This window comes from Dromiciops gliroides, chromosome 4, assembly GCF_019393635.1.
Source record: "Dromiciops gliroides isolate mDroGli1 chromosome 4, mDroGli1.pri, whole genome shotgun sequence".
NCBI lineage: Eukaryota > Metazoa > Chordata > Mammalia > Microbiotheria > Microbiotheriidae > Dromiciops > Dromiciops gliroides.
In genome coordinates, this window is record NC_057864.1 from 158,149,300 (window position 1) to 158,177,085 (window position 27,786).

Consider the following 27,786-nt stretch of genomic DNA (forward strand, 5'->3'; position numbering starts at 1 on the left):
AGATAACACAGGTGCTGTCCTGGTACCCACAGGATCCTCCATGGCCTAGAGGAAGGCCTCTAGCATGTAGGGTAGATAGTCTGTGAAGAATTTATGGGACAATATGGATAAGAATCACCTGGGATAAGGATTAGATAAAAAGTGATTTGCACCAGTGAAGAAAGTACCCACTTTGTTGAGATAAAGAACCCATGGAAGTATTGTTATTATTATTGTCATTATCATTATCATCATCATTAGTTAATTACTCATTCAACAATAGCCATCACCAGGCTGGGCCTTTGCCACTCCTTGACAACCTGGGGTCTGTTTGATACCCAGGTACTCTTCTGCCACTTTAAAACAAACATATTTTTTCCCCAGTTGGTAACAGCGAGATGACGGAGTGGGTAGACTTTGAGATGTGGGGTCAGGAAGACCTGAGTTCAAGTTTTGACTCAGATGCTTATTAGCCCTGGATAGGTCACTAAAAACAAAACAAACAAACAAACAAAAAAACCCCTCTCTGTGACTCAGTTTCCTCATCTGTAAAATGGGAATAATAACGGCACCTACCTCATAGGGTTGTTGTGAGGATCAAACGGGGCAAAATATGTAAGGCAAACCTTAAACTGTTATAGTAAGGTATGATTAATCTATCCAATAATACAATACATTATTGTAATTCCCTTTTCCCCTTTCATCCTCACCCTCAAACACACGCCCTGATATCATTCTCAATGTCAAATAGTTTTATTGCCTGTTTTCCTCTTAGACCAATACCCCCATGCCAGGAACCCATCCATTCCCACAGATCCCATTTTATACATAGCTGGGTCTTGTCCTCCATAGGCACAGCATCCCTTATGGGAGTGGAGAGGAAGAACTGGGGTGCAGTTGACAGAGGCACTTGGAGACTGACTGCTGTAACCAGGTAAGCCTAACTCCAGCAGGAGCAGGAAGGTTCCAGTGGCCTTACAGCAGAAAGGACCCAGGATTGGCACCTTTCCCTAAGTAGCCCGACAGGGGCAATGAGGTTATTTCTAGTTTCCCAGGATGTCTGATCAGTTCCTGCTGGTCCCTATTCATGATCTTACTCCTTGCACCAAGGCCACCCTGCTTACAATGTCACGTCCTGTGACCCCAAGGGGGAATACTAAGAAAAGCACCAAGGAGCTGCCTATCAGGGTGGAAGTGTTGAGTTGGAGGGGGTAGGTCAATGAGATTAGGGGTCCCTGCCATGAACCACATGTTCGAGGCTCTGCCCCGACAGGAGAAAGGGAAGGAGGAAGAGAGTAGGTGGGGCCTAGATGTTCTGGGGCCTGGTACAGGGGTCAGCAGTGTCCACTTGATGCCTGACAGCCTCCAGCCCTTCTAGCTCCCTGTCGCTCCTTCAGAGACATCCTCCGGAACTGGGCTCGAGCCTGACAGGGAGAAACACATTTGTTTGGGTTTTTTTGGGTTTGGGTTAAGTGACTTGCCCAGGGTCACACAGCTAGTAAGTGTCAAGTGACTGAGGGCGAATTTGAACTCAGGTCCTCCTGAATCCAGAGGCCTGTGCTTTATCCACTGTACCACCTAGCTGCCCCCGAGAAACACATTTTTGCTGGGATCTTTTCCCCAATCTTCCTTCCCCACCCTGTGCCCTCCCAGCCTGACTCTGAAGCTCAGAGATACCCAGCTTCCTGGAGCTAGGAGGGACTTCAGAAGCTCTCTAAGTTATTGTCACATGTTATCTGCCCAGGAATCTCTTCTACCAAATAATGACAAGAGGCCTTAGGACAGCAGCTCTTGTCATTGCTATTAGTATTGTTGTTCTGCAATGGATCTTCATACATACTTAAAAATAACTATCACAGCCTCTGTGAATCTCCTCTTACCCAAGAGTTGATCCTCTTGTGGTACGGTGTCTGATGACCTACGATTCTTGATTCCTATGATACATACCCTCCACTTGGCTGTTCTGGCTCATCTGGGTATCTTACTTCCTCACAAACCCTTCTATGCTCAAGTACTCACAGGTCGTTTAGGCACACAGGAAATATCAGGGTGCTCCCACTGGCCATCCTCAAGGCACCGGATCAGGGGAGAGTTGCGTTGAGCCAGCCCTTCCCGGCAGTGATAGCGAAGCACAGTATCCACTTCATAGCGGGACCTTGGCCGGCCAAAGACCAGAGCCAAGGGCAGCTCTGGGGGTGGTCCACAGGACACTAGGAGGAAGATATTGTGAGAGGCAGTCAGGAAGTGGGGATCCCACCTGGGACTAGTGGTAACTCCCACCACCACAACAGGGACAGCAGGAACTTTACCCAGACACATATCCTAGGCCTTTTGGCTCCAAGTGGGGCCCAAATTACAGTGATTGATAACCAACTCTCCTCTTCCCTTCCTGGGCCAGGGTTGTCGCTCAGCACAAACAGTGCCCCAATCACAAGGTTGTAGAGTATCTCTAGTCACTATGGTTTCTGTTTTACAGTTACTTACTTGTCAGTCAGTCATTCTACTATCCCCAGCTCCAGCCTCTCATCCCAGTATCCTTAAGCCCCTACCCCTCTCCACTCTGTCTCAGCCTTCTTCACTTCTTCCTCAGTCTTTCAACCCCTACTCCTCTCTCCCAGTGTCTCCCAGCTCCCTGCCCTTTCCCCCCAGTGCCCTCTAGCCCCTTGAACCTCTTTCCTGTGATCTCTAGTGGCTCTTCCTCTCAGCCCTCTCCCCTCCCTCATAGCTCTCTTCCCTCTGGTCTCTCCTCACCCAGCCCCATTTTGCATGTGTAGGACAGGTGGTAGTTGCAGGGAACATCACTCCACTGTCCCTGGTCATGCCAGACCATTACCACGCAGTTTTCTCCAGATAGGAAGTAGCTGTCTGGCTGCCCTGGGTTCCAGTTCTCATAAAGCTAAATAAGAAAAGAAAAGAGGACATCCATGGGACACTGAAAAAAGGAAAGAGCTAAGGAGGGAGAGCCAGGAGCTGGGGGATACTTAGGAATAAGGGAAAAGGTTTGGAAGCCCTGGGGGAGGGTGGGAACTGAAGGGACTTGATAGTGAGAGGAGCTGGGGGGATACTGAGAGAAAATAACAGGGGTTTGGGGGCACTGGGGGAGAAGGTGGTGTCTGAGAATATGCTGGGGGCGTGGAAGGAGGAATTGAGGTACCGGGAGACAAGGGCAGATGCTTGAACACTAAGGGAAGAAAAGGCTGAGAGGAAACCAGTGTGTGTATGTGAAGACTTGGATCTCCTCTCACCAAGGGAGCTCCATCTGACCACAGGAAATCTCCCTCAATGGTTCTGTCATTCAGCCCAATCCACTGGTATTCTCTGTATCGATCTAGGGAAGAGGAGGAGATGATAGGAGTAGAGATTTTAAGAATGAAACCTGAAGTATGACTGTAGACCAGCAGAGGGCACGCTTTCCCCATTAGAACAGCATCCTACATTTACCACTATGCAAAGTTCTTTCTGAAATCTATTCTTAATCCCCCCTGCTTCCCTCTTCTCATTCTTCCCTACGTGGAAGTGGGACCCAGCCAAAGGCAAGTGGGGAAATGATAGTGGTTGAAGTTTGGCAATTAGGGATACAGGAATGAGGTTATAGAACTACCCAGAGTGTGAAAGGAAAGGGGCCCCGGGGGGGGGGCAGGGGGAACTGACCCTAGAAAAAAGAAGGAAACTTTTAAACAAAGCTAGAAGTTCTGGTAGATAAGCGGAAATATAAGAGTGAGACAAGGAAGACTAGACGACAGGAGAGGCTGGGGGAGCTACAGTCAATAAACTCTGGGGGCTGAATGTCTAAGGTCCCTTTCCCAGCTCAGAATCTATTATCTTCTGAGCTGCTTTCCCATGGCTTAGAAGACATGTATTTCTTTCCTTTCTTGTACATCATCTAAGCTGTAGGAAAGTTGTTCATATGATCATAGATTTAGAGGATGGAAGGCATTAGAAATGCATGGATGGATGCCTTGGAGAGGCAATTCCTTCATTTTCTTTACAGACACAAAATGAAGCACTGAGAAGTCATAACTTGCCCAGCCATACTGGTGGTAGATGGCCCAATTGGAGTTTGAACTAGGTTCTCTGACTGAAAATTCAGTTTTCTTTCCTATATTGTATCCCCAAACATCTAATTTCTCAACCTGGTAGCCTGTTCCCCAAGAGGAAAAAGAGGGGAATATATCTATAGTGAGGGATGGGGGATGGGGAATGGGGAATGAGGCACAAGGCAATAGCATAGGTATCCGGGATCTGGGCTCTTTTCTAGAATTAGAGGGAACAAGGCTTAGAGATCAGGGAGCAAGTTCTGACAATAAGAAAACAGGTGGGAGGGGAAGAAGGAATGATAACTATATAAAGAGAGTTCCTGACTCTCTGGGGGGAAAGAGGGTCAAGAAGGAGGAGAGGAACTGGAAGATTACTAGGGAGTGATTGATGATTTAACCAGAAAAATGTGGCAAATGATTAAAAATATAGATATAAGAAAAATATAGATTATAGGATTTAGGGTTGTAGAAATGATCTAGTCCCACCTTTTTTTTTTTTTTCCCAGAGGAAACAGGTGTTTGCCAAGGACAAGGAGGTACTAAGTAGAAGAGCTAGAAATGAAACCAGGTCCTGTGACTAAATTCTGAGCACTTTCCACTATACCAACAGGGCTATTCTTTCTTTTTTTTTTAAAGCCCTTAGCTATTTTTTTTTTTGGTGGAGCAATGAGGGTTAAGTGACTTGCCCAGGGTCACACAGCTAGTAAGTGTCAAGTGTCTGAGATCAAATTTGAACTCAGGTCTTCCTGAATCCAGGACTGGTGCTTTATCCACTGCACCACCTAGCTGCCCCGGGGCTATTATTTCTATATGCCACTATTGGTATATTTTCACTATCCCAATGTGAAACAGGAGAAGGTTGGTTAAGTGCAAATCACAACTCATTCTTTTTTTTTTTAAAGTGAGGCAATTGGGGTTAAGTGACTTGCCCAGGGTCACACAGCTAGTAAGTGTTAAGTGTCATAGGTCGGATTTGAACTCAGGTACTCCTGACTCCAGGGCCGGTGCTCTATCCACTGCGCCACCTAGCTGCCCCACAACTCATTTCCTACAGGTGGTGTGTCCACAGGCAACACACTGAAAACACTATATAAATGTCAGTATTATTATTTTATTATTTTTTGCCACCGAAATTTTGGCCATCAGGAGTAGATGCGTTTTGGTTTATTCCAACATGATCAATTGCTCTAAACCAGGGATAACCCCTGGAGCTGTGGAACACGACTGTGGCCAGATTTAGTGTATATAAGAACACTGGATTGCTAGTCCAGCCTGGCCACTGGGGCTTCAGGGAGGAACACATTTCCATTTTCAACACCTTGGAAAGCACAGGGGACTTGAATAACTGCCAGCATATGAGTGTTTGTTCAATGCATTAATATGACCAGTGGCTCCCCCAAAGTCCACCCAGGGTCCCCTCAACCTTTCTCACAGAAGCTCAGCTTACTGTTGATGAAATTCTGCTCCTCAGGTGTGCTGATGCTGGCTAAGTGGGCTCCGTGAAGCCGGCACTGAGTTTCAGCTTCCTCCCAGCTCCTCCGAGTTGAAAAATGCTTGTAGCAAGAGCCCTGGAAGGCATCCCAGCCAGAGCTGCAGGATCGGAGTCCTGAGGCAGAAAGGGGAACGAGGTCATATGGAAGGGAAGGGAGTAGAAGGGCACCCCTTGACTTTACCGGGGCTTATTATTGCTAGCTAGGAAGGCTCAGATTAACTACCATCTCTTCTACAAAACCTTTCCTTATTTTCTTGGGAGGTATAAAAGCATTCTTAAAACTCAAGGTCCCGGGGCAGCTAGGTGGCACAGTGGATAGAGCACCGGCCCTGGATTCAGGAGGACCCGAGTTCAAATCTGGCTTCAGACCCTTGACAGTTACTAGTTGTGTGACCCTGGGCAAGTCACTTAACCACAATTGCCCCCCACACACACATACAAAAACCCCTCAAGGTCCTTCCTTTTTCTCTGAAGGAGAGGTGAGAGAGATGGGGAAGTAGGTGAGGCTGCTTAACAAGTTATCTGGGGCATGGTAGTAAGAATGGGAAGGGCAGTTGGCCTTGATCCCCACCAAACTGACAGTGATTGAAAGACCTTCCTTAAATTTTCCTAGAGTCCTCTTTTGGTTCTTTGTGGATTTCTCTTTCTCTTTTTTTTTTTGGTGGACCAATGAGGGTTAAGTGACTTGCCCGGGGTCACACAGCTATCTTTTTATCTTTTAATCCCATTAGATTGTAAACTCCTTGAGGGAAGGGACTGTCCTTTGCTTCTTTTTGTATGCCGAGAATTTAGCACAGTTCCTGGTACGTGGTAGGTGCTTAATAAATGTTTATTGATTGTTATCCATCACACTGTAACTTGTATTATACTTATGTGTATATATTAATACAGCATAAGATCCCTAACGGCAGGGACCATTTTGTTTTTCATTTTTGTGTCATTAGGCCTAGCTGCAGGGCCATAGGGCATGTAACCAATTAACCAATTTAATATAATTCAATTCAAGACAGAAGCATTAATTAAATGCTTACCTAAACACTGTGCTAGGGGTTAGGGGTACAGATATTTGTTGAGGCGAATTGAGGCAGTGATAGAGTTACAGAGTCCAAGGATTAGGGAAAGCAGGGATCAGAGGCACCAGGGAGAAAAGGGGGAATGGGGACACATTTTGAGGTTCTCAGATCCTTTCTCTTTCCAGCCTCGTTCCTTGCCTTATCTTCCCCTAACCTCCAAGATGCCTCCTGCCTCTTCTATTGTGGGAATTTGAGGACTGGATTGGTTTGGAATAAAACCTCTAGATCCTAGGGCTCTCAAGATTTCTCCTCCTATCCTTTTTTTCTCCTAGAAGCTTTGATTTCAGGCTTGGGGAAGGGAGTGTAGATCTAGTTCTGAGTAGACCCCCCCAATATCTGAGTTCCCCAAACCCCCATTTCTCTCATCTCTTCCCATCTCCACTCACCAATCTCACACAAGTTCCCCCCATAGCCAGGTAGACATAGGCAGTGGACGCCATCACCCTCCTCGTAGCATGTCCCCCCATTGTGACAGGGGCTGGGGACACAATCACCTGCAAGGGGGCAGAGGCATGAGATGTGGCAATCGTGGCCCTAGGACTTCAGGCACCTGTGGGAGATCTCAAAACACATGTGAGATCCATCGTAGAGTCGGGCCTTGGTCATAGCCAAACTTCCTCCCTCTCCAGTGTTCTCATCTTTTTTCCAATCTTCCCCCACCTCTTAGATCCCCTCAACAAACACCAGGCTTGGATAAGGTTTAATCTAACCTGGACCCTAAGTCTGTCCTCCCATTCCCACTGAGACCAGGACCAGGAAGTGGACAGAAGCCATAGGAAGGGGGCACTTATTCTTCCCAACACTCTAAGCTTCTAGGAGGGTGTGATAAAATCACAGGACTTGGCAGATGCCCAGGAGCCCCAACCTGAAGTTTGATTCATACTCTTCACTCCTGCCCTTGACTTCCTTCCACATCACAGCTTTCTGTGACTTCTGTTACACAAGATTCTGTACTTCTTCCTTTTCCTTTAGCTTCCCCTCCTTCCCAACACTAGTCTATATTCCCTTCCCTTGAGAAGCCTTCACAGCCATCACCACCATCCCCATCCAACCCTATCATTCCCCCAAGGTGACATCTAGAGTGTTACTGGCATGACCATCTGTTCTAGTCTCTGTACCTGGTGGAAGGGGACAAGAGATTCCACATTCCCCATCAAAGTAGGAGCTTTCTGAGGGCAGAGATTCTTTGCCCAGAGATTGGGAACTCTCTGAGGGCTGGTACTGTCTTCCTCATCAAACTGTTGAGTTGTTATGGGCAAAAGCCAGTTCTCTTCCTTTTTCTGGATCCTTTCCTCCCTTTACCTTTCCCCACCCCCAGATCCTAGGCCAGTTATTTACTAATAAAGGCTTCTCAAGACAGAAATATGAGGTGAGGAGCACTTGGGTGACCAAAACACAAGTGTTTTCTTGGAAGATCTCAAAGCACCTTTCAGAAAATATGTGTGGGAGACCAGGAAGTAGTCAGTGATGATGGATAGGATAACCAAGGCAAGGTTGTTGGGGAGTAGGTAGGGCAAGTGGTTCCTGGTCATAGAGATAGACAAAAGGTGATCCCTACCATCCAGTGGTTCAGGGATCTGTGCTCAGGTAGCTTGGCCCCCCTCCCTCCCCCAGCTGGCTGCCTGCAGGGAAACTGAGTAAAAGTGACACTGGTGACATCAGGGATAACCTAGTTCATATATTCTAGAGTGAATAGAGTTTTACAAAGTGCTTCTCAACAGCTCTGTGAGGAAGGTATGATAATTATTCTAAAGCCCATTTTGCAAATGGGAAAACTGAGGTCCTAAGTGTAAAGACAAGATGTAAGTATCAGATTTGTCACATTCTAGCTGTATTACCTCAGGCAAGATGCAAATCCTCTCTGAGCCTGTTTCCTCATCTGTAAAGTGGTGAAAATCACTATCTTTATAATATAGTTTTTATGAAGAAAGTGTTTTGTAAATTCTGAAGTGTTATAGAAATGTGAGATATTAAGTGATATTCTCAAGGGCACACTGCTAGTGGATCCGAGCTGGGGTTAGAATCCAATCTTCTGAATAGAACCAGAGCTGTTTCTGTTGCATCAGATCATCTCTCTAAACCGCTGGAGAATGTATCATCTTGGGCAAATTACTTCCCTCTCTGGGCCTCTGTTCCTTCAACTGTAAATAAAGGGGATAGCCTAGATAATCTCTCTTATCCATTCCAGTTCTAAATGTATGATCTTTCTCCAGTTTCTAACATTCCCAATCTTACCTGCTGCAATCTCAGTCACTTCTTAAAGTTCCACGTCTATATTGCAAGGTAGAATGTACCTACTACAAGGGAGTTTGAGCTCACAGAGTTAAGGACCAGGACCCTACCATCTTTATGGTGAGAATGTATATAAAGGAAATGTCCCATAATGCATCATCTAGTTCTATGGCCTGAAGACAAAGGCAATGAGAAAGAAGAGAGGTCAGAACTGGTTCAAATCACTTTTCGGGAATGACAAGGCAACTTCTGGAAGAAAGATTCAGCTGATCCAGTCCTATGCCTCTCTATTCTCCCTCTCTCTACTAATCCGACCATATTGGTTTCTCCCAAGATGGTCTATGCTGCCCCCTGGAGGGGATGGTCATTTCTTATGTTAACTCCTTAAGCACCAGGCCAGGGAAAGGTTGTGAGGGGATGACCCTTGTTTACTAGAGCAATACTCCCAAACACAGCTCCCTTTCCTACAGAGAGCCTTCAGATGAATCAGTCTGTTCTCTATCCCCCCATTTCTAGGAGGACTTTCCTCATCTCCCAAGTAATCTGGGTCCCACATCATCTTCCTCTCCTTTAACTCTGTCCCTTGCCCAGCAGAGAGATGAAAGACACCTGTCTTTTTCATCTTTCCTACTCCCCTAGTCTCCTGTTCCTGGTAATCCAAATTTCTGAGAGTAGAGAAATGCTTCTTGCTACTTAATTATCATCTCTCTTGCTGCTCCAGTAGCCTAGCTCTTTCCCAAATATAACATGGGCAGGGGGCACAGGAAAATTTCAAGGGGATCGCTCCATGCCCTCTTTCTCCTAAAAAGTGGGTATCATCGACTCTGGGCAAGTCACTTAACCCCCACTGCCCTGCAAAAAAGTGGGTATCATCATGAAGAGAAAAGGGGGAAAAAGTCTGGAGTTAGAGTGAATTCCAGGGTCTAAAATAGGAAAGCCATGCCAATTCATCCCTACCTCAGCTCCACCCCTGTACTTTTGAAGAGACCAGGAAGCAGGGTAATTGACAGGATGACCTTTCACCTTGAATTTTTGCCATCCTGTGTATTTGGGTAGTATGGGTGATCTCCTTTTCCATTCTCTCTAATTCCCCAAATCTCTCCCACTCCCATAGCTTCAGTTCTCTCTCCCTCAAGCACTCCCCCCATACACTTTGTACCTCCATAAGCCAACTAGGTGCTTTGAGTCCCCTATGGGCTAGGAAGAGGGCTTAAACCCATCAAATTGAGAGAGGAAAGCTATCAGTAATGGGATCTGGGGTGGTATAGATGGTAAGTCCAGGAGGGGAATGAAACGTCAATTCTAGATACCAATACATACTGCTAAGATAAAACACTGATACTAGGGAGGAAACAAGAGGACCTGCTATGGTTTAGGGCTGTAATGTTGGCCCTCCCCAGGGGCCCAGGAAAAGGTCTCTCTTGTGACATTGTCCCTACAAAGGGGAGGGGCTCTCAAATACATGTTTATACCTATATGGGAATAATTTGAGTCATTGGAAAATAGAAATTTCACCACCACCACTACCACCTCATCTGCCAACTTTCATTGATTTCTCCAAACTGAGGAGTGAGGGAGTATGTTCCTCTGCTTCTTTGCCACACATATCCCCAGTCTGGTAATAAATCCTCTTGGGTAATAGAAAAGGTCAGAGTTGGGACTTTAGAGGGCCAAGTAAAAGACAGTTAGTGCAGACATGCCCTGGGGTGAGATAGGAATGGAATACTGGTGAAGAAATGAGAGCACAGCATGGGGGTGTTAGAACATGGACCTGGGCAGAGGCACAGAGGCTGATGAGATAAAAGGAGAAACAGAGAAAACAGGGAATCAAAGATAGTCACAGGGAGAAATGGAGCCAGAGGCAGAAAAAAGAGACAGAAAAATAGAGTACTTCATAAAGCAGAGGAAACAAAAAAGCAGAGATGGAGAGAAGCAGAGGTAGAGTGACAGACAGAAAAAGGCGGAGATAAAGGAGAAGACAGAAACAGAGAAGCAGACAAAGGGTAGAAAGGGCGAGACAGAAGCTAAGAGTGGGACAAAGACAGAACCAGAGACAAAGACAGACAAAAAGAGACAGGCAAAAAGACAAACAGAGATGAGATAGAAATAATTCTTTGGAGAAAGAGAAGAGGAAGATTTGGGGAAATGGAGACAGAGGGACCCGGAGTTTGGTTATAAATTGGTTTTAATTGAGATTTATTTCCGAGGCTTGTTTTCCATGAAACAGTCATAAAAATACTTCACAGAAGTAGTGTCAATTAAGGCTCCTGGGGGAGGGGCTTGTTCCCTGGGACTGAGAGAAGGGACTCCAATCCAAAGGCTTCCCTGATATCATCCAGTATGGAGCATGTGGTTGAAAGAAAGGGAGTGGGAGTACACAAAAAGGGAAAAATGGAAGACAGGAGTAAAGGCAAAAAACATCCCCAAACTTGGGAGACTGGAGGAGAAAGGATACCAAATTTAGGGGAGGGCTAAGGGTCAGGAATAGAAGTCACAAACCAAGATGGATGATGGGAGTTACAGAGTAAGGAGGTCTTGGACAAGAGGATTCCAGAAGGGAAGAGCTGGTGCAGAGGGCATGAGGTACTGGGGACCTGGAGAAATGACATGGTCTCAGAAGGAGACAGGAGGAGAACCACAAAGGGAGTAGAAGGAAGTGCACCAAGCCTGGAGTGGGGAAGAGGAGAATTATGGGGGGGGGAGGGCATGGAAAAGAGTCATGGTGCACTTGGGGTAAGATAAGGGTGTCAGAATGAAAGGGTGAGGATAGGAGTCACAAGGCCAGGGGAAGGTGGAAGGGAGATCACAGGAAACTATGGCAATGGTAATGGAAGGGAGATTACAGAGGGAGACTGGAGAATGGGGCAGCAGGGTTGGGGGGGGGGGATAGTCACAGAAGAGCTTAGTACTGCCTGGGAGGCTGGAGATGGGATGGGACATGGGGCAGGTTAGAAGACAGCAATCCAGAGCAGCAGAAGGAGGAAGGATGCAGAGTAGTGGGTTGGATTACCTGGTGAGGGGGCTGCAGCCCCCGCAGATCCCAGGCCTGCGCTTTCAGTGGGCAGCGCTGGCTGGGCCCTGACGGAGGTCTCCACAGGTGCTGTCCTTCCCAGAGCCTCTTCAGGGGGGGCTACCCTGTCCCCTGCCCCCTCCTTCCCCTCCACTCCTGGCAGTGTCCCAGTTGCTGGAGACAGACTGGGTGCCTCTTCGGAGCTTCCCACTTCATCGCTTTCTCCATGGGGCACCCAGGGAGGAGTGCCCCCAGACAGCTCTGGTGCCCCGACCTCTTCCTCATCTTCTTCCTCAGTACCGACAGGTGCAAGGGGTGGAGGGGATGCTTGGCTCCCTTCCCCATGAGCCATAGCCCCAAGGGTTGGTAGGGTCTCGATGGACTGTCCCCTGACTCTTGGATGCTTGGGCTCCTCTGGCTGTCCCCCAGGAGAGGGCATGGCTCCATCATGCACAGACACCTGGGCCACCAGAGGAGCCTCGGACAGCCTTTCCTCACGGGGAGGCTCAGTGGAGAGGGAGCCATTCTCTATGGCTACTTCCCGGATCTCACTTAGTACTGGAGAAGGAGCTTCATCTTCTACTTCCTCCTCCTTTTGTCCCTCCTCTTGCCCCTCCTCATCCTCTTCCTCTATTACCTTCTCATCTTCCTCCTGTTCCTCTTCCTCAGAAGACCGCATGGGCGGGGTAACAGATTGGTCTCCATCCTCTGAACAAATGAAAGTAATATCAGGACCATGGACAGCAGTCTAGAGCATATTAACTAAAGAGCAAAGCAAGACCCGGGGAGTTCTCAGGGACCCAGGGAGAGTAGTGGGGACTAGGGAAGAGATAATTGTGGGTCACAAGGGGAGAGGGGCTTTGGAGATACTGAGTGGAGGGGGAGCACCTGAGAAGAGTCAGGAAACTGAGGGGTCTCAGGGAAAAGGGGAAGGATGGGAGGTTGGGATGGACACTGGAATGGAGTGAAGGGAACTGTTGGACCCTGGAGGAGAGGGGAGGGGCTAGAAGACACTGAAGAAAATGAAAGAGGGTTCAGGGGACCTTGAACTTGAGGTGAGGAGATGAGGAGGCAACTGGTACATGAGTAAATATGACTTTCTCTTCCTTTCTCCAATTCAGCACTTTCTATGGTGGAGGGGAAAAGGAAGAGGTGCCAAAGAAGGAAAGCCTCTCTTTCCCGGCCAATATCTTCTTAAGTTAAGACTCCTCAGATCCTTCCAAACTGTACCCATATAAGCTCTTTGTCTCTGCCCAAGAACACCATCTTATCATCAGGAGGGATGGAGGCTGGGGAGGGCAGGTAGTGATGCTGGAAAAATAAATTTCCTGGAAGAGACAGCCTCTAATTTCTGAATTGGGAGACAGAAGAAATGTCATACAGTCCTAAACTTGGCCAAAGGAGGGATTGTGTGGCACAAATGGAGTGGGGGTGAGTGCACCTCAAGAGCACTCTACTGATGAAGGCTCTAGTCCCTAGACAACCTTTACCCTTGCATCCCACTGCAATTTGCAGGGCATAAGGAAGGATTTACCTAGGAATGTCTTAGGGGCCTCTTCAGGGTCTTCTGGGGTGGAGCTGATCCCCCTGCTGTCCTCTGAAATGGGGACAGAGTAGATGGCTCCTCGAGACTCACTCTGTGTGGCCTCCTGGAGTAGCTGAAGTTCCTGAAGGGTCTCTGTCACTGTGACAATGGTCTCCAGCCCATCTGAGGCTGGATAGGGATTCCTCGGGGAGACAGAGGATTGAGCGAGGTCTGTAGTTGGAAGGAGAGTGAGGAAGATCATCATGTGGCACATCTGGGTTTGGATAGGTGGGCTGGATAGGGATTTCCTCCATCTTTAGCTACCCTGGGCCCCTTGACACAGAGGCATTCCTCATAAAACAATTAGTGCCTTGAACAGATGAGGCACTTGATAAGTATCAAATTATATTGAATCAAGGAAGTACCCATGTACTTTTGGACCATGTAAGTTAACTGTACTGTATGTGAAACTAACACATGGGTTAGTAAACCAGACAGTCTTGATGAAGTGGAGAGGGTCCTCAATTGGGAATCAGAGAACTTAGATTTGAATCATGGCTGTGCCATCTTGGACACATCATTTTTCCCTCCTCTAAAGTGAAGGAAGAGCCCCACTGAAACCTACAGAAGGAATCAAATGAGAGAAAATAGGCTATCATAGGAAGAAAGATGGTAGTAAAATTATAGAGAGGACTTTCCAAAAGTCAGAACCAGAGGTAATCTTGAAGTCAGGAAAGGAAGGTAGAGAAAGGCTCTCTTGGGGACATGGAAAAGCATAATCCTATCCCCCTCTGCCCATGGAATGGGCTGAGGATAAGGGAGTACAATAGAGTATAATAGAAGTGGGAAAGACACAATGATTCCAGGGAAGTGAATGATAGCATACTTGCCCCTACTCTTCTTCAGGACTCCCTTCATTGGAAGAACCAGAGGGACTGGGAATGAGTCAGTTCAGAGTCAGAAGGGAACAGAAGGAAGGAGAAAACCAATGAAGTGAGATCAGGGTGGGGGGGAGGGAAGCTAAGAAAAGAAAGGCTTCATCATCCCTGTCCTGCCCTCACCCTGACCCTTAGACTATCTCCCTATCCAGCCAGGCGAGACAAGAACAGCACGGCTCCTCACCACCTGCTTAGCTCCACTCCAAACTTGATATCTCCCTCCCTTGCCAGCCTCATCTAGGTCTTGTCCTTTCCTCTCCCTGCACTTCACCCTTACATAGTTGTTCCTTCAACCTTGGGACAACTTTTTCCCTCATCCTTGTCCAACCCATCCATCCCTGCACTCTTTCTCTGTTCTGATCCATGCTCGTCTTTCTCAAGGGAAACTTCTTTGACTGACCCATCTCAACCATGACTCCACTCCTGAAAATTCTCCCCCATCCTTCCATATAGGATCATCTGCCCTAGTTTTTTGGTCCTGGGTCCATGTCTGTGTCCTAAGGGCTAAGGATCCGGTAAGAGCAAGGACTGTGTCTCCTTATTTAAACCCAGTGCCCCTTGAAGACAGACACTTTCCATCATTACAATTGGAAATTCCATAAGGACAGAAGTGTTTTCCCTCATCAGATGGGGGATGGGGAGGGTAACTTCTATGATTTTCTCTAATTCTCCTTTGCCCAGTCCTAGACTATAGACAGGAGAACTAAGGAATGGAGAATGAGGGGCTAGAAGAAAGCTAAGAGATATCTTCAGTATTGCTTCCCCACAGAACACTTTGCCCTGGGACTATCTGTTACACTTCCTTCTTGATTTTGGTCATATAGGATCTGTTCTCTGGTTAGAATCCTTCCAACATCTGTCTCAACGTCACAGAGACTTGCCTCCAGCCTGCACACAAAACTCCTTAAGACCAGTCTGATAGAGGTCCTTAACTCTTTCACCTCCATCATTTTCTCAGTTTTTCTATGAAGAAAGAACCTTCCTACTCCTTTGGTGCATATAATTTCTGTTGCTTTCAGTTCCAGGAATGACATTTTAGGAAAGACAATGACAACCTGGAGCAAGTCCAAAGGAGGCTGACTAAGCTAGTGATGGACAGTAATATAAGGGACACTGATAAAGGAACCAGCAATTTTTAGCTGGAGGAAGTAAAGCTTTAAGGAAACCATTATTTCAATCTTTAAATATTTTAAGTACTCTCAGGAGGAAGGATTATGCTGATTCTGTATAGCTCTAGATTGTAGAACTAGGATCAATGGATGAAAATTTCAGAGTGGTGGGTTTTAGTTTAAGATGAAGAACATTCTAACAATCAAGGCTTTCCAAAGATGGAAAGGGGAATGAACTTCCTAGTATTCTTTAAAAGTGCTCAGACATGGGACAGCTAGGTGGCACAGTGGATAAAGCACCGGCCCTGGAGTCAGGAGTACCTGAGTTCAAATCCGGCCTCAGACCCTTGACACTTACTAGCTGTGTGACCCTGGGCAAGTCACTTAACCCTCATTGCCCTGCCAAAAAAAAAAGTGCTCAGCCAGAGGCTGGATGATAACTTGTAAAGGATGTTATAAAGAAGACTCATTCACTGGAGAAACTCTACCCTCTGCCACCATGGAATTTCAACTCTAAAATGATGTGACTCTGTAAATCTGGATTCTGGAAGACATCTGAATATCCCAGGGTCCCAGGGGTACTTAAGTTATAAGTGACAAAAGAGAATGGAGGAGTGGACAGGACTGGGAATCTGGACTGGGAAATATAGTATCCCTTGTTGAACTCAGTATATTTGCCATTTCTGCTCTTACAAATGATCTAAGACCCAAAGGTTCCTCCCTCAAGCAGGAAACATTTAGGATGGTCCAAAATGGGGCAGGCACTTGGAAATAGGAAGAAATTGAGTCTGCATATACTCTTTTTTTTGCATATGCTCTTAGAGAGGGGTCAATGTCATACAGGGAAAAACTAGAACACAGAGGCCATTATAAAAACCAGGCCTGATGGGAGAGTAGAACAATAGGTGATGAAGACCAGCTTTACCAAAGGGTGGATCCAGCTTATCTACCAACTAGTAAGGATGTTTCAGGGAAACCCAACAGGTCAGAAAGGAGGTGTATGGTGTAGTAGAAAGGACAATAGACCAGATATTCAGAGATGAGTTCTAGTCTTACCTCTGCTACTTTCTAGCTACGTGACTTTGAGCAAGTCATTTAAACTCTCTGTACCTCAGTTTCTTCCTTCATAAAATTAGAGATGTAAGTGTCTGGAATGATCTAGAACTTGGATTTCTCGAGGGCATATATTGTTTTCTTTTTGTCTTTTTGTCCCTAGCACATAACAAGTGTATCTTAGCACCAGAGGGTATCATTACTTTTTGGGGGGGGTTTGGGTCAGAGGGTTAAGTGACTTGCCCAGGGTCACACAGCTATTAAGTGTCAAGTGTCTTATGCCAGATTTGAACTCAGGTCCTCCTGAATCCAGGGCCTGTGCTTTATCCACTGTGCCACCTAGCTGCCCCTATCATTACTTTTTTGTTGCATTCCCCACCCCTCCCCTCCTCCCCGTCCCTGTATCCCTTTCACTATACATTATTTTTATTTCTAAGTCTTTCTGATCTCCTATGTCTCAGTTTCTTTGTATGTATACCTAATCTGGTTCCTAATAAATGCTTGTTAAATTACAATGAGTACTAAGGTAATGGTTGCTAAGTTCACAATGAAAACAATATTAAAAATTTAAAAAACCAATCCTAAGAACTCTTCTACCTCTAACAAACTATGAATTTATGAAATGGTTCAGAGAGAAGATAGGACTTCCAGAGGTGAGAGCCTTGAAGAAATCTAGGAGAACAAAGGCAACTCTAAAGTTGGTATAGGGTAGAGAAACATCCTTCCCACCCCAAACCAGTTGAGGGATCTTTGGGGACAGATGAGGGAAAGCCTTCTTCACTTGGAGGTCAGGAACCAGGGAAGACCCAAGGGGTTCAGCGCAGCTGCAGAGCAGGTGTTCAATGCAGGCCTGCTCAGGGTCTGATGGAAGGAGGTGGGGGCAGGTTCTAGGAGGCAGTAAGAATCCCATCCAACCAGCCCCAGAAATTGGGCCAACCTAAAGCTGCCTGTGGCTATGGGTCTGGGTACCTTGGTTTAGCATCAGTCACCATCTAGCTCAGATGGCTGACAAGAGAGAAGAGAGCTGAGGACAGGACCACCAAACCAGCCTAGAATAAGAACAGTACTCTGCATTCAGCAAACACATTCTTTTCTAAGCTTCTGTAGTGGGTTCCTCTTGAATTTCCTAGTGAAAATTCCTTTGGAAAGATTCCAACCTTGTCTCAGCAAAACTTAAAGAGAAAGGATTTTTCCCTCATCCTTCTGAGAAAACAGGCAAGGGGATCAGTGTGTAGTGATGGCAATGGAACCGGAGTAACTCCAGGAGAGCTAGGTGGAACTGGGGCAGATGGAATCTGGGAGAGGAAGAGTAGGGAATGACTATAATGATACTCTGCTGCTTGGAGCAGAGTCTTCCATCTCAAACTGTCTGGAAGTCTGCCCTTCTGGCTAAGCTCTGTTCCTCTTATTACATAACCTGTATGGGGCAGCTAGGTGGCGCAGTGGATAGAGCACCGGCCCTGGATTCAGGAGGACCTGAGTTCAAATTTGGCCTTAGACCCTTGACACTAACTAGCTGTGTGACCCTGGGCAATTGCCTCACCCCACAAAAAATTAATAAATAAATAAAATAAAAAATAACCTGTATGATTTCTCTCTCTCTCTCTCTCTCTCTCTCTCTCTCTCTCTCACACACACACACACACACACACACACACACACACACACACACACACACAAACACACTCTCCTTTCCTATTCCCTTCTAGGTACCACGGTGGGCACCTCTCTCTTTTTCTTTCTGTCACTGACTCTTTTAATCTCTGCCTGTTTTTGTCTCAGTCTCTGTTCCCTGCTTCTCTCTTTCTCTATTTCCATCTCTACCTTCCTCTGTGTTCCCCTGGGTTTCCACTCCTATTTCTATCTTTGTTTCCAGCTTTCTTATTCTGTTTCTCTGTCTCTACATCTCTCTGTGTGTCTCTGTCTTATTCTAGCTCTCCCTCCTTTCATGTCTCCATGTCTTAGAGTGTGTCAATCTGTCTTTAGTTCTTCTATTATAATTGATTTTCTCTTCACCTCTTTGTATGACTGTATCTGTCCTTCCGTATTTCTTTGTGCCTCTGCCTCTTTTATTTTTTTGTTGTGTTTTTCCCCCTCAGTCTCCTCCTGTCTGTCTGTCTCTCCCCGCTCTGTCTCTCTCTCTCTGTCTCCCTCCCCCTCCCCCCACTCTGTGTGTGTGTGTGTGTGTGTGTGTGTGTGTGTGTGTGTGTGTGTGTGTATTTCTAAGTCTTTGTTTTCTCCTGTGCCTCTCTTTCTTCATATGTGAGCTTTCCATCTCTTGGGCCCTATGCCTCCGGTGTCTCTAGCCCTTTCTCTCATTTCCCCCAGAAGGTGTAAGACTCTTAGGTAAGGCTCACCTCTGAAGCAGTAGACGTTGAAACGGCTGTGTGCATTAGGAAACCCAGTCTGGTTAGGGAAGAGGAAGAGTGTTTTGACCCCAGGCAGGCCTCCCCCACAGCGCTGTCTGGGTGTGACGATGGGGTAGCGCACACTGCCATCAGCTAGCCACCCAGGGCTACACCGGTCCAGGCCTTCATCCCAAGCAGCATAAAGTTGGCCTGTTGTGGCAATCTCTGCTCCCCGTTCCCAGCAATAAGCCCGGGCCTCTTCCAAGGTCAACTTGTCTGGGGTAGAACCCAGAAACAGCTCCCCTTTAAAGGCATGGAGAGAAGATAAGGTTACTAAGAGGTATTAGTAGGGGGCAGCTAGGTGGCACAGTGGATAAAAGCACCAGCCCTGGATTCAGGAGGACCTGAGTTCAAATCCAGCCTCAGACACTTGACACTCATTGTGTGACCATAAGCAAGTCACTTAGCCCTCATGCACTCCCCCCCCCAAAAAAAAGAAGAGGTATTAGTAAGCAGCCTATGTAGGAAAGTCAGGACTGAACATTTTAAAACTTAAAAAAATTTTTTTAAATCATCTAGTCTTGCTCCATTAATTTCATAGATGAGGAAATATAGGCCCAAGGAGGTATAGTGGTTCATCTAAGCTGATATAGGCATTTAGATGGGATTTGAACCCACTGACTCCAACTCCAGGTAGAAATCCAGCTTTTGGGCTGTCCCCATTACAGATTTAACTCAATGTGTAACCCTCAGCAAATCACTCATTCAACTTACTTGGGTCTCAGTTTTTCCATCATTGACATAGGATCGATGAATTTAGAGCTAGAAAGGACTTGAGAACAATCTTTCTGCCTCCCAGGGTTGGCAAAAAGATATAGTGACAGGTACAAAGGGTCTTAAGATCATTTGTTTTAACCTCTTCATTTTATGGATGAGGAAACTGAAATCCAGATAGCGCTGGGCTGGGTCCTCACTCAGTGCTAACACGGAAATTTCTCATTGGGCATGGGTCATCTCATTCCCTGGGGATTCTGAAAGGGTCTTTCCCCTAGCCACAAACTCCTAATCACCATTTAGATCTTCAGCATAGCAGTAAACATCATAGAGATCCTCTGGATCCACCATGCCATAGTTACGAACTCCAGGGAATCCATCCATGTCTCCATAACAGGCCTCTCGTGGAGTCTGGATGGGGTACCTGGGGAGAAAGGAGGACCCAGGGTCAGCACACACCTGTGTATGGATGGTGGAGGGGGACAATTCCAGGCTCCCCCCTCCCCCCCCCAGGGACAGGAACTCCATCATTCTCTCCCAGTTTCCCTAAAGCCCCTCCCCCCTCCAATATCTTTTAACTCCTCCCCTTTCTCTTATGGTCCCTTCATCCCAAGTCTTGGCAGCCTCCTATGCTCTTACCTTACAGTTTGGTCTGATAGCCATCCTGCATCACACTGCTCATAGCCCCCCAGGTAAGCGGCATACAGCTGCTCAGGGCTAGCAATTCGGGCACCAATACGGGCACAAGCTTCTTTCGCCCGGGAGAATGAGAAAGCATAGCGGGCAGAGCCCTCTCTGTACAAAAAAACAACTCCTAAAAGACAGAGAGGCCTGAGTTTAACCGTTCAGTCCACCCCTCTCCATCACCTGCCTCCCTACCCCCACTCTAAGAATCAAACGAGATAATATTTGTAAAACCTTAGCATAGTGCTTGGCACATAGTAGGTGTTTAATAAGTGCTTGTTCTCCCCCTTCTCCCCATTACTCATTACTCCTTGAAGAAAAAGAAAGCAAACCTAAAGACCAAAGTCAGGTTATCCTATAGTAAGAAGGATTTAGGGTAAACCTCAGACAGAAATTCTTTTCCATTAAGGAAAGGACTAGAGACAAAATTCTATCTGCCCTTATTTCTCTTCCCCCCCTTCCTTTCCCCACCACTTCTACAAGATGTGGAGCTTCCTAAGGGCAGTGACTATGTCTTCTTCTTATACTGCCTCCACTCCCCCCCCCCAAAACAGGCTTCTACTCACAAGGCATGCAGGATAGCTGGTGGGGGGGGGAGGTATTCTCTTTGAGGTTTGACTTCTGCCTTCCTCACCTTTAACCTTGACTTCAACAGCATCACTGCCATCATCAATCCCATGCTGGACTTCGCAACGATACAAGCCAGAGTCATTGGACCTCAGTTCACTCAGCACCAGTGAGACGTCAGTGGTTGATGCTGGATATCCGGGTAGAGCCACCCGGTACCTGTAGCCTTCACTGACCTTGACCTTGAGCCCACGGGCCACCAATACCTCAGCCTCCCGACCCCCAGACAGGAAAGTCCATTTGACTCTGGGAGAGCCCAGGACAGCCCTGCGGCCTGGGGGAGGGGTTGGAGGTGGTGGCCTAAGGTAGGAGATGTGGCAGGGAATAGTAATGGAGCCCCCGAGGACCCCTCGAAGTGGGGAGTCACCCCCAATGGACACCTTGAATGCCTGATCCTCTGTAGGGGGAGGGAAGAAAAGGGAAGAGGATGGATTCCTTCCTTGTTATAACTGGGCCCCCTCCCCCAGTGTTCCCCAGTCTCCTCCTGTCCCCACCAGTAAAACTCAGTGCCCTTAGTTCTTCGCTATCATCCCCCCATTCTCAACCCCTCACCCCAGAATCTCCTAAACACTTCCCAATTGTTACCTGAGCTGTCACCTGTGAAGGCCACAGATGAGGGAGGTAGGTCTTGGATCAAGGCAGTCAGGAGCAGCAGGAGCATCTGTGCCATGCCCAGGGCTGCTATTGGGAGGCATGAGAAGGAGGTGGGATGCTGGTCTAATCTGGTCTACTTTGAGAACCAATGTTTTCCCTGATAGAGACACCCTCAGTACCACTTTTCCCCTGGCTCGTGTGTCATCCTAAGGGTGCCTCCACTCTACCATGAGTATTGTAGAGGAAAGAACACAAGGTTGTGAGGCAGAAGACCTGGATTTAGATACCCGTTCTACTACTTACCCCTTGTGACCTTGGATAAGTCACATCATTTCTGAAGGCCTCAGCTTTATCTACAAAATTAGAAGACCGGGCTAGACAAACTGGAAAGTCCCTTCCAGAGTTAAATCATATGATTCTCTGGTCCTATGATCACCCCCTTGTGGCTCCTTGTTCCCATCTTCCCCTCTGACTTTGCTGTCTCCAGGCTCCACTCTCAGGGATCTGAGCTCCCTTTCCATACACTCTCTCCTCCCCCAACCCTTTCCTCCCCTTTCATTCCTAATATCAGTAACCAAGGCTGCCAACTCCAAGAAGAGCTCTGAGGTTGACTCAAAGCCAGCTTCCCTAAAATACCCTCTGAACATACCCCCCTCCACATACATGATGAATTCTCCCCTTTCTCCCCAGACCTTTCCCCGGGGGACCCCTCAACTCATCCTCTTTCCTCTCAACGCCCCAGGCCTCTGCCCCCTCCCCCTCCCTGACAACCTCTCCTTTTTCCCTGGCACTGGCTTTCTCACCAGATCTCCCCAGCTCAGGAACCAGCCTGGGACAAAGCCCCTCTCTCTGGTTGCCTGGCCCTCTTCCAGCACTTCCCCCCTTCCAGGCCACACCTTTTGTAAAGGGCTATTCTCCCTCCCCAGGGAGGGGGCTGGGCAGCTAAAGGGATATTCTACTGCCCAGATTACTGGCCATGATAGGCTAGCACCTTCCTCTAGTGATCTCAAAGCAAGTGGAAGACCCCCCCACTCTAACCAGCTCTCCTCAGGGGCTAGGTAGAAAGCTCAAAAGGGATGCGTGTCCAGAGAGGGCAAGAAGCTAAGTGTAGAAAGGTAGGAGAAAAGGATCCAGGTATTCAAGAACCCCTTGCCCTTGATTTTCACAGTGGGCTTCATGCCATCAAGCCTTGGAGCTGAGATTCTTTAAACATTTAGTAGCTCTCAACTCCCAGAGGGTCAGAGATGGACACCAGATCTAGGAACCTCATGTGGGGTTCTCACTCCTACTCTTGCCCCCAGGTATTAGTCTCAGCTTAGGGAAATATTGTGTGGGAGCCTGCCATAGAAACAGGACAGTGTATCATCTGGAAAGATGGAGCAGGAAGGCTGATGCAGAAACAGAGAACAAATAGATGAAGTGACATCTCTTCTCCGTTCATTCCCCATCCCCCCCCCAACTCTACCACTACCCCCAAGTTGAATCAAAGCCAGTTTTCCTAGAAACCTCTTGGTTTGGAGAAGGGAACATGAATAGAGAAACTGGATGCCCAGGGCTTCTTGTTAACATTGGAGAACAGGAGTCTCTCAGTCAGTGAGGGCTTACAGATTTTTGGATATCCTGAGACCTCTTACTCTGAGGAAACATGGGAAATGCATACAATCTTGCAGGCTTGGGGAGGGGGGAATCTATAAAAGGCTATACCCAGTGCCTACTGGGTACTCTAGAGAGTTATTCTCCTTCCCTTTTGAGTTATGCCGGGGAAGTGTGCCAGGCCTGAGCATCCCCCCTTGGCTGTGGACTGTCTCACCCCAGTTTCATTTTTCTGATTTCTCTCTCTTCCCCCTGGGACTGTCATGGTTGTCCATATTTGGTTTCCTTTGCCAGGGAGCAAAGGGACCCCCATTCCTGGCACTGCTTTCTCTCCTATGTCCTGTAGACTGCTAGGAGCCGGTCAGGCCCACATCCTGCAGCAGAGGGTGAGACAGTAGAATGAAAAAGGGAAAAGAACTCGGGCACCTGTGCCTTTCTTGCCCTTAGTTTTACCAATTCCTTCTCTTCAGTTCCTAGAAATTTCAAAGCACTTAGTTGATTTGGTCTCACCCTCACATTTTCTTTGCCATATCTCCAAGGTTCAGTCTCTCACCCACAGTGACAGTATCAGACATTTCCCCCCTCCCAAGCCTCATCTCTTTCTATAGATTTCTCCCCTTTGCTCCCAAATTCTAGAAGGAATCATCTCAACTCATCCAATCTCGGGGTTGAATCAGGCCTCTACTGCTGCTGTCTCCAGCCTTTTTCCCTATTTCAAAACATTTTGCAGACTAGACTTCTATCATGTTCGTGCATGAGGGACATTAGGGGAGACTAAAGCCTTGGAGGGTCTGTCCCAGATAGTTCAGGACCCCACAGTCTTCCCAAGTCTTGTATTCCTGTTCTTTGAACCACACTCTCATAATGAGACACTATTGGAATCCTCAGCTGCAAGTGTATCCGCAATTCTCATGCCATAAACCAGTGACTGGGGTGAGAAGAACAGAAGGGTCTCTATATGTCTGAGAACCTAAGAAAGAGTATAGTGTGCATCTGTCTGATTCTATGTTTGTATGTATATTTGTATGTCTGCCACTTCATTTGGAATCAGACATGGGTTCAAACCCTGGATCTGACATTTAGTATGTGTACACCCAAAAACAATTCATTTCAATTCTCTGAACCTCAGTTTCCTTATCTGTAAAATGGGGATAAAAATACTTGCACTACAATACATCACTGGCTTGTGAGGAAAGTGCTTTACAAACCTTTAAGCCTTATAGAATGTGTACTACTTATTATTAATTCATATGTTGGCACATGATTATTTGTTTTTCTGTATCTGTGAACGTGTTCCTATGTTTGGTTGTTCCTGTGTATATTTCTGAATACATCCATACGCATGTTGATCTCTTGGTGGATGTGCGTCTGGACTCTCCCTGCTTCTATGCCAATTATTTCTATTTCACTTTCTTGGGGAGTGGATGGGAAATGGAGGTTGGAGCTGAAGGTGAGTATATAGGGATAGAAGATCTAAGTGGGGAAACATTTTCTCTTCCCCACTCTTAAGGAGACACAGCCTCTGACCCCCATATCACTACCAGAAACAGATACAGACAGATTATGGGGTACCTCTCCTCCAGATCTGGACCTGGATGAGATTTTCCACTCGGGCTGCATCCTTCCCCTAACCCTCTGCCTCCTGAGTCCAAACTATCTCTAAATTGCTTAGGGAGCTCCTCCAAATGGGAGTGTTCATTTGATGATCTGCTCCCCTGGCTCAGATTGGGGCCTCAATACTGCTCTTCCCAATTCAAGACTGAATCATTCAGAAGTCCCAGATGCCTCTACTCCCTCTGTCTATGCAAACCAGACTCAGACCCCTCCATGCATAACCACTAGGACCCTACCAGGACCTACTCAGACCTTCCATTGGATATCTCAATAGGGAAAAAAGTTTTACCTCTACAACTAAACCCAAGGACCCCTGAGATCTTCCCACACCTCTTCCTCTTGATCCTCCTTTTCTTCTCCTTCTCTCCTCCTCTCCCTTCTCCCTCTCCTTCCCACCTCCTCCATGTCCTTGTCTGGGATACTCCCAGCTGTTCAAGAATCTTCATTACTGTCACATCATTCACATAGCTTTTTAAACATCCTGCCCCCGGCCATTAATATCACTCTAAGATCTTGATGAAGCAAATCTCTACCCAGAGGATCACAGCTCTTCTCTGCACTGCAGCACATACCCCCAGCCCCCTTTGTACACCTCAGTCGATAAATCCACAGCTAATTATGTCCCCATCACAGCCCTGACTGTAATGTCGACCATTCTAGGAGCAATAATAGTAATACTGTTCATAAAACCATTCATGATCATATTAGTATTATCATGATTATTAATAATGATGCCTCACTAAAAAAAAAAAAAAGGGGGGGGCAGCTAGGTGGCACAGTGGATAGAGCACCGGCCCTGGAGTCAGGAGTACCTGAGTTCAAATCCGGCCTCAGACACTTAACACTTACTAGCTGTGTGACCCTGGGCAAGTCACTTAACCCCAATTGCCTCACTAAAAAAAAAAAATAAAATAATGATGCCAATAAGGTTAGCAAGAATAGCAAACATACTCTGATCCAATGCAATCCAAGTAATTTTTTTGAGGGGGTGGGACCTTTAATTTCATCCTTATGAGGAACTCCCAATGTGGAAACTCTTTACTAAAATAATTCTTCTGTAACTTAGTCTTAAATGGTTGTTTGGGGGCACTGAAAGGTTAAAGAGGGTCATGGTCATGACCAAACATGGTCAAACAACTAGCTTGTATCCAAGGCAGAACCTGAACCCAGGCCTTTCTGACTTTAAGTTAGGCAGGTCTTCTATCTACTATGCCACAGTCCTAGCAATACTATTAATGGGGGGGGGGTGGAATACTATTAATAGGGCAGGGACTAGACTTGTGGTTTCACTGATATAGGGAACACCCTGGTGAGGGAACTCCATCTACCAATGCTGGTCAACCCCTTCTCGGCAATGTGTGTTGTAGAGTGCTAAGGAGCCCAGGTCATCCTGGCTCTAAGACTGGCTCTTTGTCCATTACTGTACAATGTGTCTCTTTTTTAATATTAACACCATAATTAATTGTACTTTTGATAATCTCAGTAAGATGAGCCATGCTGTTGGCAATATTGTGAGTAATGATATCAGAAGCATTAGCCATGGTGCTTTTAATGCAACTGGTCATACTGGTAATTTATACTATTAATAATCACATTCATGATGTTATTGGCAGTAATGGGAGCAATGCTATTGACAACACTTTTAGTGATAACATTAGTTTACCAATACTGGCATTAATACATCAGGAAAGAATACTATCAGTCATAGCACTATTAGTAATCCGGTTAGTAGCATCATTAGTAAAAATATCACCAACTTTATAATAATAGTAGCTGACTTTATATGGCATTTTGGGGTTTACAAAATGCTTTGTAGATATTATCTCATTTGGTTCTTACAACGACAACCTGAGAGATAGGTTCTCTTATTATTTCCATTTTACAGATGAGAGAGAACTGAGGCAGAGATTAAATTACTTGCCTAAGGTCACACAACCAAAAAGTGTCTGAGGCTGGATTTGAACCTAGGTTTTCTTGACTCTAGGTTCAAAGCTCTGAGCCACCAATACTACTAGTAATCATATTAATACTAACTAGGATTAAGTGCCAATAACGAATGTTTGCAATTTTGTTATCAGTACAGTAGCAATGCTAATGATAGTACTATTCATGGAATTAGTAGCAGTAATGTATCGGGTAACACAACACTATCATGAGCAATGTCATTGGCAATTGGCAAGGGAGTGGGACTGGTACTGAACTAGTACCAATCTTCATGCAATATTGTCAATGCACTTGGCAAGGCTGGTAACAGTACTACAAGGAACACTGGTAGCACACTAGATCACCCTGTTAGCAATCGTTAACAGAACCTGCAGCAGTGCTGTGGATTATACTCCCAATAACCACGTCAGTCATAGTAGCTGGCAATGCTGGGAGAGCTCCCCGTGGCACGGCAAGACTGTAACTGTTCGGTAGTAATGCTGTCAGTAATGTTAGTTAGCTATACTATAAGCCGGGCTGCGTCCCCTCACCCCCGCAGTTGACGCTCTAACAGCCCAGGAGAGCCCGACAAGCCGTGACACCGGTGTGAGAGGACAGGAGCTGGGAGGAAACTCCCTGTGTCCTGGGACACAGGGACCCTCCGGGAACCCCTCTCCCCCGCCTCCCCCCCCTCCCCCGCCAGTGCCGTCTCTCCTGAAGGGGCTGCTGGGGCAGGGCTATGGTCTTCTTTTGCAAGGCATCTCCCCTCAACTGGGGTGGGGGAGAGAGATGAAGGGTAGCCATTGCTCAGTCCTAGCTGGTTGGGGATTGCGGGGTGTGGGGGGGGAGAGCAGAACCGAACCGGGACCAGGCAGGGAGCATAGCACAAACTGTGTGCGTGGGGTGGAGGCAGAAGGCACAGCCATCCAGGGGATCTCTCACTCACCTCTCAGGAGAAGGACGAGGGGAGTCAGGGAGGCGCTGAGGCTTGGGGCGCGGAGCCCGCAAACTTTGGCGCCCCCGGGGGCTGGTCCTGCAGCAGGAAGGAGATTGCAGAGGGGACTGCAGAGCGAGAGGAAGAGTGAGAGCTAGAGGGAGGGCGAGTGCAGGGAGAGGACGCTATAAAGAGGGCGCGGAGCCGGGCCCCAGAGCACCGCACAAAACCCCCTTTCTTCCCCCCA

At 47.0% G+C, this 27,786-nt stretch overlaps 1 protein-coding gene across 4 annotated transcripts; it reads right to left on the minus strand.

Moving 5' to 3' along the window:
- Positions 1–691: 691 nt before the first annotated feature.
- On the minus strand, positions 692–27,786 carry BCAN (brevican). 4 transcript variants are annotated; one of them, XM_044003952.1, is made up of 15 exons: positions 27,552–27,786; positions 21,467–21,559; positions 20,889–21,278; positions 20,210–20,384; positions 19,867–19,994; positions 18,806–19,099; positions 13,358–13,579; positions 12,867–12,950; positions 11,824–12,531; positions 6,968–7,075; positions 5,464–5,622; positions 3,225–3,307; positions 2,731–2,875; positions 1,999–2,189; positions 692–1,403 (listed from the first exon to the last, which is right to left on the minus strand). In XM_044003952.1, exons 2-15 carry the CDS (start codon positions 21,549–21,551, stop codon positions 1,314–1,316), a joined length of 2,862 nt encoding a protein of 953 aa, XP_043859887.1. In that variant the 5' UTR covers positions 21,552–21,559; positions 27,552–27,786; the 3' UTR covers positions 692–1,313. The 4 variants fall into 4 exon arrangements, with proteins under 4 accessions (XP_043859887.1, XP_043859888.1, XP_043859886.1 ...); XM_044003953.1 differs by lacking the exon at positions 27,552–27,786 and adding an exon at positions 21,779–21,946 and having other exon boundaries at positions 21,467–21,562; XM_044003951.1 differs by having other exon boundaries at positions 693–1,403; positions 21,467–21,562.